We start from the raw sequence: 11,781 nt of genomic DNA, 5'->3' as shown, positions 1-11,781 counted from the left end.
GTGAAATAGTACATGAAACTATCAAAGTCTAAAATCTTTTTGACAAACGTCATTCTTGATGTGAATACTACAGTCGCGTTTTTAACATCAAATGTTACCAATGTCGTGATGTACTAATGACAATGAAAATAACACAGGCTTTCAAGCAAGAGATTACTAAAATAATATGATAGCAATCTATGTATCAGTGTAGATTGCTATCATATCATATTAATAATCTCTTACCTTAAAGATTACTTTGCTACTTCGTGCAAATACTCGACCGCTTATCTGTATACATTTCAGCTTCAAAATGAGGACACAATATGACTAAAATCCTCCGGAAAAGGCGGGAAGATAGATATCACAATGAATACCACAATGAGGGACGTAACAACGGACTAACATATTCACAAACGGAGAGACACACGGACATCCTGAATACATGTCTTCTGATACCAAGCTGGCCAGAGGCATGAAAAACTTCGTAAAATACCACTCGCTTACCAGAGATATCTGGAATATAGACTTACGCACATGCTGAGCAGGAATACGTGACACCAAGCAGCCATATCATGGTATCTTCGTGAGCACTCCCGGTGTCAGTATGCCTGCTATTACTATACGAACACTGTGGCTGGAAGAGATTTCCCAACAATCAGCCAGTAGCATTTCCACATATTTCGGCTATGACACTGACATCGAACAACACTTCACCATTAATGATAGGTATACATTGCTTACAACGTCATTACCCTAAAACAAGTGAACAGTATATCAAGTTTCATTCTGTTTTCAAACCAGCATACACGACAAATCACAGACAGCTCATGAGACTGTTCGGTGATAGTTGCAGCCTCGAGCTCATCGCACATTACACCGTATTGGGTCATTTTTCATTTATATGGTTGCTATCCACATTTTCTATACAATTCTATACTTCAGATTATTTACAAAGTGATAATTAAATAAAGACCACAGAAATAATACAATCACGTCTCGTTACACCCACAGTAACAATCAAAGAATACAATATTTGTGTACACGACATTGTTATTCATTATCTATACATCAATGGAATCAAATGCTCGTATCGTGTGAAACAAAATTCCATCGACCGTCTTACGTTTCAAGCCTGCGCGGGCTCGGAGGTCTGTACATCATGTTGGCATTGGAAGTTCTCTAACATGGATATGATGGTGATTACAATAACGAATCCCATAGTCATCTCTCTAAATACAGACCTCCTTTCAGTGTAATGTAGGTCTATTCCTACATTGTTGATACCGACTGACCGAACAAATGCATTGCTATTTGATCTAGTACGAGTCTTAATTTGTTCATTCGCAGCTTAGATATTCATGTCGCTTCACTAATGAACGGGCAGTGAAAAATAATTGAAATTAATGAGATGAATGTATTCTCCACACAGTTGATGAGCACTTCTGTCAACATTATGGACAATATTTCCAGAATAAGATGTGGTCTGAAAACAACACAATCGATGCATTTGCAAAACCACAGATAACTGCCACAAGCTTTCACCGCATTATTTATAGAACTTTGGATACCAATTTCGCATAGAGTAATGTTCATCCAAATTTTACCTCCTCCAAGGTCGACCAGCATTGTTTACCACGTTCGAGTTTACGTCTAGATTATGCGTCGCGTGTCTTTTTTATTGGCTGGCCTCGGAGACGGGCACACAGATGACCACTGATTCCTTCATGACGCCATTATTGTATCGATGACAACATAATGAGTCAGGAGGAGAATGTCCCGTCCGTCACTAGTGCCTAGCCGCTGTCGTCATAGACACGCCTCCTTCAACTACGAGCAGCGAAAGAAAATCGGCAGAAGTTCCAATCTCTCGTTCTATTCCCACGAAGCAATGTGTAAGCAGATGTCCTCTTACTTCCTAGTCACAGTCTTAATTCTTCTCGCAAAACATGTGTCGGAAAAGAGTCACCACAGCCTTACCATAGGAGTCCTCCTAGCAGTCACTCCGCCGCTCGTTTCTCCTAAACTTCCTCATGCGATTGTCCCACGGGTCTCTCCACTTTAGGACCACGCTACGATTATCAACGATCACTCCATCCTGTGTACCAGGGTTGGATGACTTATCCTCCTCTCCAAGTATCAGGTACTTGTGGCCCAGTCGGATCTTTGGACATTTGCAAGTAAGGTCCCGGTGCCTGACATAGAGGAAAGTGTTTCCCCTTCGTAGCCGCTGTTCTCCCTTCTTATAGACGGTGATGATGTTGGCTGTGAATTTCACCCACTCCTCTTCCATCTCTCTCGATAAGATGTGCGCGTGAACAACTGGAAAAGTAGCAAATGAAATAGGCGTCATGTAAATAGAAATATAATGGTGCTTCACGAACTATTCATGTAGTATTCACATTTTCATAACGTGTCTATTCTGAAAAGGTCGACATATACAACTGTAGTTAAATCGTGCCAGCCAATTGCTTGACAGTGGAAAGTGTTTTCTCGTACAATTTTCGTAAATGGAGTCGCTTCATCGATGGATACGGTAAATGAACTGTTTGTGGGCAGACCTTCTTCCGTACCAGAGATTGTCAACATGTCACATGCGAGGTCACATGCCCTCTTTAAATTTAGCTATTACTGCTCAGTGTGTCATGCGTATTCATTTTTATTATTGTGCAATGCATTTTAATACATTTTTTTTAAATAAGCGAATATGTATTGACATCTCCATCCTCGAGAAAATTAACAGAAAAAAGGGAAACCGTAGAGTTTTGAGATGTCTTTTACACTCCTGCGCATTTTTTATATGTCTTCCCTGTATCAAATAAAGCTTGCATGACATTACAGCTTGTAACAATATCAAATAAGCGTACTATATGCTTTGTTTTCCCTGATGTTGCGAACTCAACAACGCAACAACGGCGCACGATCCTCTATGAATAGAACTTGGCAAAGAGAGGTTTGCTCGTTCCCTGCCACATGCCTGCATGACTCTATGAGATTCGTGGAGCCATGTGGTCTTGAAACGGGAAGAGTGCCCTGAGGTGACGGGGAGGATACAACAACAAGTAGGAAACATTTGATACCATTTTCATTCAGCTGTCACGACGAGAGCTTGCCCGATATGATGACATGAACCACAATCCCAGAATATTGGCGAACTTCTATCACTCCTTTGATTGGAAAAGAAAAATCATTCTGTTCACGGAAGGATCGTGTGATCGCATCTCCGTAAACCTACATTATCACCTCACCCACGCCATGGTGTCGATTAGATTTCGATGTGATTTGAATATATTTCCACACCATGATCATATTCACCGAACAAAAAGGGTGAATCAAATGAACAAAATCGAACAGGTTTCATCAAACTCGGACATAAAGGAAGAAATTTATAAAATGTTATAACGAAAAAGCGTCAAATGCTTTGAGAACAATGATATTGGTTGCGCAGAAGATGTCATAAAATCATATAAAAAGTGATTCAATCGAAGGCATCAGGTTTTTCTTTTTTATCTATTTGAGGTCCAATCAGTGTAATACTACCTCTGAGGTTAACCTATTTTACTTTTATGAAACCTATTTTACTTTTATGAAAACCATTTTGTACATAGGGTGGATTGTAGTGACAGTTCACGCACCGTTACGCGTCCCCTAAGAAGGAGTTTTCATTTTCTTGCGACTTTCCTGTTTAAAGATAATTCTACTTGAAGAAGGTCGTTACATCAGCTTTGATTGGAAGCATTTTGGTGCGAACGTTGATATTCTTCGCCCATACGAGAGTCGCATTCGCTAGGGCAGACAATCGAGGTAAAGGAAGATAAACTGAAGTATGACCTTACCATAATCTTTTCTGCAGTATTTCTTTTGACTAATTTTTCTTGTCGAGGCAGCACACTTTCTCGGACATTCTCCGTCTGTACAGGAAATAGAAAAGGGAAGTGGTATAAACCATGTCGGACTGGGTTTGATTCTATGAGCTTCAATGATTTACGTATTTAGTAGATAATGTCCACACAATACACACGAACAAATATAATGTACATTACTACACACTTCAGGAACATGAATAATTATGACAAGATATGACAGAGGAGAAACTTTATCTGTTTTCATCAAAGGCGGGTCGTCTGAAAATACGAGAGGAATGGCACATTAAATCTCATAAAGAATAGTAAATGAACTGTCTTGATGATATCTGGAAGACAATAAAGCACGCACGCTATTCCCTCTTACAGGACATGTTCACCCTCATATACATGTGGATCGAGTGAATGCAGCAATATTAGTAGAACACATCCGTGAAAGCTTGAGGAAAATCAGATTGTCCGTTCAAAAGTTATGAATTTCTTAAGTTTCTGCGCAGTCACTGCTGGATGAGAAGACTACTACAGTCTATGATGTCACACGAGTAGAACGATATAAGAAAATAATATCAAGAGAATCTCACAAAATTTCTTCTTTTTTTAAAGTAGGGCCAACACGTTCTCTCAATGGTCACGGACGTATATTAAGGGTAATATCATTCCTCCTGCCTTCTAAAAGAGGCAAGTCAAGTGTTTTTCATTATGCGAAAAAGTGAAAATACGTCGAATTTTCTTTCCATTTTCTTTATATCAGTCTACACATGTGGCATCACAAGCTGTAGTAATCTTCTCATCCAGTAAAGGCGGCACTGAAACTTCAAAAATGTATTACTGTAGAACGAATTGTCCGATTTTCGTCAAACTTTCATTGGTTTGTTCTATCGATATTGCTACATCTTCTCAATTCACATGTATTATGAAGGTGCAATAGCACCTCAAAACATGTCAGTTCATCTCCTTCTTTAGGGCAATCTGCCTCTTTGAATCCGGAAGATCATTGCGGATATCAGTTCTTAATTCCTTGTTGCACCAAAGGTATTGACTGAATTGGTATTTACTTTAACATGACAAAAATCGGAGACCATCTGACTCATATTGATTGCGTCTTTTTATCCTGACTAATGGACCGCACCCTGTTGATACATGGTACCAGCCTTTCCCGTAAGTTTCATCTTGTCGTTGCATCTTGTGTCATCTATACACCTTAATAGTCAAACTGGTCAACAGCACTGAATAACAGTCAATAGCTTCTGGTAGCCTGGCGTTTGGTGGCAACCCGGAGGGTGATCTATTACTTGGTCTACTCCCACTTCGTCTAATAGTCATTTAGTCTCACCCACACGGTCTCATCCTGTTTCGTCTACAACCAGTTCGTCTAATGATCATATACTAGTAGTCCAATAAGCCAGTTCGTAGTTCCACTTTGCGCATGAGCAGAAAAAGGTCATTGGTACCAAAGCAGATGATGGTTTTTAAATTCACGGAGATAAGCATCTGTCATATAATGATTATTCATGCAATCCTTGTACATGATACTTGCCATTACATCCACCTGACTGCAAACCTGGTACAGTGTATTTGGCATTACGAATATAAACATGTTTTTATGCATTCAATGCAATACAAAGAAATGGATGCTTCCCCGAGGGTTATTTGACGGACCATTCTGGTCACCTGGTCTCGCTGTGCAAGATCAATTTTGTTTAACACGAATTCCATAAATTGTTACGCCGGGCAAACCTACCGGTATGCATTATGTTGCTTTGAATGTGAGTGAAGTGCCTAATCAACTAAGAAAATAGAAAGGTCATTTGTACCAACGTGCACATGGGCTAACTACGAACTGGCTTATTATCCTCATTACCAGTTGGTGTACTTCCAGATGGACTATGCCCATTTCGTCTAATACCCACAGTTTATTAGACAAAATGGAAAAAAAATGAGTCAAAATTGCAATTAGACCATCTGGTCATTAGACAAAATGATAATTAGCCAAACTGGACATTAGACCAAGTGAGGATTAAAGCAAATGGGCATTTAACGAAATTGACAGTAGACCAAATGAGTGTAGCCGTAGTGGTGTTAGACGAACTGGGAAGGAGACCATCTGATATTAAACCAAGTGGCAATAAACCATCCCGAGCACGTTATCGAATATCCATCGCGTGCACTGAGTGTGTGACCTCGAACACTCTGTCCTCAAGAAGTCACTCACCGCGGCCATTATGCTACCTCTTGGTTTACTGTGATGAACTGAAGTTAGGGCAACATCAAGTCATCCCGTGTTGCGCTGCTAATAATGTTTTTATCGTTCATACGAAAGTTGTACGTTATTAATAATAATGACAAAACACAATATTAGTTGTTTATGTATTTTACAGGGCAAGTATGGTTTGAGCGCATTTAATGTGTTACAATAACATGTACTTCCGGTATTAAGCGCGAACATCACATAAATATACCATGTAAAAATTCGCAACAGCAGTCTTCGATATATGGAATTCAGGATATGACTTTATACGTAATACAGTGGAGATAACGCTTGAATGTGTCAAAGATCGGGGAAAGCACGACGCAGCACACGGAGGCTGATTGTTTGCGCAAAATTATGGTGGTTTTGCGATGTCTATAATTATGTCTGATAATTATTTTGTCCTGAGAACAGAATAGTCTGCATTGGAAACAGATACCCCTTCGGACTCCTGGCAAGACTGCCGTGCATTTGTGTCTGATTTGCACCATCGTTTTCAAAGCACAAGCGCAATTGTACGTTACCGAAAACAAACAAAATAGAAACAACAACAACAGCAAACCAACAAATATAAAGAAAGCTAACGTACCTTCGGGAACATTAGGTTCCTGCTCTGCAGACGGCTTGCTTGTAATTCGAGGCAGCTCTGAAGACGAAAAAAAGTGGGTAAAGTACTTACAGAAAGCAAAATACATGAATATCTCAGTACGAGGAAAACACTAAATAACTACTTCACCAGCAGCTATGGTGGAACTGATGTAGCTGTGAATGTCACTAATGACATTATATCCCCTACGGGACGTCCCTTGAGGTGTGAGGAAGTAAAGAAAACTCCAAACCTCGATACGAGAGTAATTAAGAATTAAGTCGCTGGTTTATATATACAAGAAGAATTGGGGGCAGGCATTCAATAATAAGGAAGAAACATCCATAAACTGAACGATCTGAAACAGACAGTTCCTTTAATTTCATCCGTTACCATAAATTCGTCAATTATCAAGTTACGGTTGTTACTTGCAGGTACGACGCAACTTCAGCAGGTCTACCACCGTCATCTACACATGTCTCAAGGCTACCACTTTGTGTAATCACATACATTTCTAAAGTGAAATAATGCCACCATGTCCCCAATACGCAAATTACACCTGACATACCCAGTCCATTTCACACGACAGGACCAAGCTACATAGCTGTTTGATAGTTTGTTTGTCTTGTGTGTGCGCGCGCGCGTGTGTGTAGGTAAACAGTACCTTACTCTTGAAAACCTGAGTATCACACCTCAGAAATCCCCAATTAAAAGAAACCCAAACCCAACGAGAAATGTGGATTGAGTGAAAGCAGCAACATTAGTAGAACACATCGGTGAAAGTTTAAGGAAAATCGGACAATCGATGCAAAAGTTATGAATTTTTAAAGTTTAGGTGCTGGAACTGCTGGATGAGGAGACTACTAGGGGTTATGACGTATGTATGGACAACAATATAAAGAAAATATAAAGAGAATTCCACAAAAATTCACTTTTCATGAAAATTACACAGTCCATCAACTTGATACTGACGTATGTTAAGGGTAGCAATTATTCTCCCTGCTTTCTGAAAGTGGTTAGTCAAGTGCTCTTTCATAATACTAGAAAAGTTAATTTTTGTGGAATTTTCTTTATATTTTCTTTATATCGTTGTCCACACATACGTCACAACCTCTAGTAGTCTCCTTATCTAGCGGTTCCAACACCAAAACTTTAAAAATTCATAGCTTTTGCATCCATTGTCCGGTTTTCCTCAAACTTTCACTGATGTATTCTACTAATGGTATTAGACTGCTTTCATTCAGTCCACATTGCTCTTTGGGTTTGGGTTCCCTTTAATAAGCAGTGGCAAGGGAAATGACGGTATTCTCTGGTTACAATGTTATCTTTCATCATCAAAACTAAAATGAAAGACAATTGCTCTGTTGTTGTTTTTTGGTTTAATCAAATGGCGTATGAGCGTGTACGAGTTGTACTCTAAATTTGCTTCGATTTGGTATCAGAGCTTTAGAACAACGACGGCTGTATAATTAATTGATTTATTATCTTCCTCGTCATTTTCGAAGTAATCTAGACGACAAATACAGGAGACCCGGGGGTCTCGCGCTCACCTGAGTATCGCAAGTTCACCTTCCATGCATTCTTGCAGACTCTTACCTGAGAACATTGGAAACTTGGGGGGGGGGGGCAGCTTTGAGAGCTGGGGGCATGGTGTCCATTTGCATATTCCATCACACTGGTCAAAATACCTGCCAAGTACACTGTACTTAGAAAGTTGGACTCTGCAGTTTCGAAAAAAAAAAGACTTAAAGCTCTATCACTTCTGATGTATAGAGAAGAATATTACTGAATATTCCCTAATTTAGGAGGTTTGGGCCCCCTGGGTCCCCAAGGGGCGTATGGCGCCCATTCGAACACATTGAAATCCTATCCCCCTAGGAATGCTACTTGCCAAGTTTGATGAAAATCGATTATCTTGTTTTCAAGAAGAAGATGAAAATGTACAATTTAGGCCCGCATTTGGATCCCTCCCACCCCCCCCCCCCACGACTCCGGGGGGGGGGGGGGGGGGAGGGATTCATGGTATCAACTTCACTTCATCACTTCTGGTTCTAGAGAAGGAGATTTGTAAATATTCCTTAATGGGGGGGGGGGGGTGTGGGCTCCCTAGGGGGCCCCAAGGGAAGCATGGTGCACAGTTGAACAAATTGAGATCCTCACCCCCTAGGCATGCTACCTACCAAGTTTGGTGAAAATCCATCAAGGGGTTTTCGATAATAATCATAAACATGTACAATTTAGGTCCCCCTCCGCTGGGTCCCAAGGGGGGCACCCCTGATTCCGCCATGTACAAACTTGAAACAACAGTTATCAATGTACTAAATCGTAGTATTAACTTCGCTCTATCACGTCTGGTTCTAGAGAAGAAGATTTTTTAAAGATTCCTTCATGGGGGGGGGGGGGGCAGGGTGCCCAATTGAAGGAATTGAGATCCTAACCCCCTAGGGATGCTACCATACCTGCCAAGTTTGGTAAAAAAAATCATCAAGAGGTTTTCAAGAAGAAGATGAAAATGTACAATTTAGGCTCCATTACCAGGACCCCTCCCCTGGGTCCCATGGGGGGCACCCCTGATTCCGCCATGAGCAACTTGAAACTACAGTCATCAATGTACTAAGTCATAGTATTAACTTAGCTTTATCACTTCTGGTTGTAGAGAAAAAGATTTTTAAAGATTCCTTAATTTTGTGGGGTTTGAAATGCTATTTCGGGAGGCTATAAGTCCCTCGACTTCGTCCGGGACTTATAACCTCCCTCAATAGCATTTCAAACCCTTCGGGTGGAACATTCGGTATGTTCCCTCTCCCGCCAGTCATCATCTATATAATGTTCATCGGGACGAGGACTGGAACAAACAAGACTAGAATGCGAAGGGGGGGGGGGGTGGGGGGGGTGGGGGGGGGACAGGATCTACCCACGGCGCACTACGTTTCGGGCAAACGGGGCTGCTGTGACCACCGGGATCATTGTGTAAACGCATCTCTATCAACGTGTCTGTTGTAAATATTGTGTGCACTGGCCTGTCTCCTTGAATTCTGTAAAAATGAACGTCATCCCTGATTTTGAAAATTGCAATTGCCTATCATGCATGTATACTAGAATTGGAATAATCATTCACTCTTTTTTTTTCACTTTGATATCTATACGAAGTGATAAGTAAAAGCCGAAAATCAGAGGCGACATGTTACATCCTACACTATTTACCACATTGTATTCAAAACAGCGATAGCCACAGCAATCACCATGACAGAAGGCAAGTTAAGGCTTTAACTGAGTCCCAAGAAAAGTTCTTTATAAATCAATTTTCATAACCTTTGCTAATCCCGAACAAGGTAAATTTACAACAGTTACACGTTTTTAAAAGTGCTTTGTCGGCTGAAGGAACCTTCAGTTCGAAGTTATTTGTGGAAATCAATCACTTTAGCAGCCTTGAAATTATTCCTGCATCCATTAAGGCAACATGGGTTTTCAATAAAATGCAATTAAGATGGTTATCGTTTCCGTCTTTCAAAACGACTTATTCACTGAAATCTGACAAATTTTCCGTGTCATATATAGTGTTACTATTTTGCAATGCACCGCTGCCCCTACACTTTTTCTTATCTTTTTTTTTATTCTTTCAAACGAAAGGTATTGCTAAATAACAAAATGTTGCGGCGTTTCATCAATAATAGGCATATGCTGCATTCAAGCCGCAGAAAGGGTCTGCGACAAATAGTGCGGACAACGTTGTCATGGGAAGTCCACAAGAAGGTGCCTCGGGGGACAAAGTGTATGGCTCAACAAATGGAGAGGACTGTTTTCATACTGGATAAGGATATTCATGACGCAAGAAGACTGCAAATTGATGTGGTAAGGAAATCTGTTCACCTTTAATCTATTGCGGCTTTTAGCAAACATCCACAATATAATTATACTCCAAAAAATGTACAAATGATCAACAAACTCTTGATTTTTTGTTACGTCATTCGGGTGGACACAGAATATAATAGCAATAAGCGTAGAGTAACTGACATCAAATACAAATTCTCACTCTAGTCTTCAGTATTTACAGCTAGGTAAAAATATGATTTAGTAGTGTGATGTTTATGCAACATCAGGACGGTCTTGTCTCAGTAGGCAATGCCTTCCTCTTTGTTTACACGGTGAAATGTCATATATGGTAAATAATAGCTGACATGAGGGGGTAGCTACACGCAATTGGTTGATTTGCAAATGATGTACACACATCCATCCTGGTGAATGATTTAGCAATTTAGACTTGTTGTAATCAATTGTTATTACACAGTACAGGGTAGTGTAAGAACTTGACTATTCAAAACACACTTAAAAGATTAATAGCCTCAGGGTCTTCTGACTAGGGATACGATTCGTCAAAATCGTGTCTTCTTTGGTTTAGATATCAATAAATGTCATAGTTTACAGCAATTGTCAGTGTACAATGATATCTTGGTTACAAGTGAGTGAAGTCCACGCTGAAACAACCTTTCCAGCCACGGAGGCTCTCCAGGAAGGAGATAGTTTGCATTCATCGAACGCCGTGGCTTTGGCTCTTGCATGACCCGCAATTCTCACTTTGTGTGTTCGCAATTCCATTCCATTTTTTTTTTTTTTTTTTGCCGTCTTTCACTTCCACAATCAGAAGAGAAAATAGCATTCTAATGCTTGAATAAATACGACGCATTTCGTCTGTCTGCTTGAAAATAGGTTTGTACTTGGATTGGAACGCGTCTGCTCATTCGGCACCTGGGCGAGGCTCGCGTTACCAAAAGACCGCCGCCAAAACTTGCCCCAATGCGCAGATTTCATTTCAACCATTTTCCCTTCACTCTTTCCGTGTTGTTTGTTCTTTATTTGTCTGGGTGTCGTATCTTTCACTAGCGTTATGGCCAGATTAGGATCGGCGAGGCTTACTGCTAAGGGAACCGTTAGAGAATTGGAGCAGAGAATTAGTTTTTTTACCATCCTTTCTGGGATGGAGAGAAAGAATGAAATGAAAGGAGCGATATACGTTTTCTCATAATGTTGGGAGGTTATTGGGGTATTTGTCAAAGTATGCGATTGTAGCGTCTGAGCTCTTGAGCTGGTTTCTTTCTACAAAATTC

At 40.4% G+C, this 11,781-nt stretch overlaps 1 protein-coding gene across 1 annotated transcript in view; it reads right to left on the bottom strand.

Annotated features, from left to right (window-relative positions):
• Positions 1-228: 228 nt before the first annotated feature.
• LOC139742627 (netrin-1-like) overlaps positions 229-11,781 on the bottom strand; it is a 90,958-nt gene continuing 79,405 nt past the window's right edge. Inside the window, exons 6-8 of the mRNA XM_071653152.1 lie at positions 6,676-6,736; positions 3,816-3,895; positions 229-2,301 (exon numbers count right to left, since the gene is read on the bottom strand). Of these exons, the coding sequence (XP_071509253.1) occupies positions 1,973-2,301; positions 3,816-3,895; positions 6,676-6,736 (470 nt within the window). The 3' untranslated portion in view covers positions 229-1,972. The remainder of the gene's footprint in view (positions 2,302-3,815; positions 3,896-6,675; positions 6,737-11,781) is intronic.

Source organism: Diadema antillarum, unplaced genomic scaffold (genome assembly GCF_040938485.1).
Source record: "Diadema antillarum isolate AM-2024a unplaced genomic scaffold, OU_Dant_1.0 seq00001009_RagTag, whole genome shotgun sequence".
NCBI classification, from domain to species: Eukaryota; Metazoa; Echinodermata; class Echinoidea; order Diadematoida; family Diadematidae; genus Diadema; species Diadema antillarum.
Note: the sequence above shows the minus strand (reverse complement) of the source record. Positions and strands in the feature narration are given on the sequence as shown.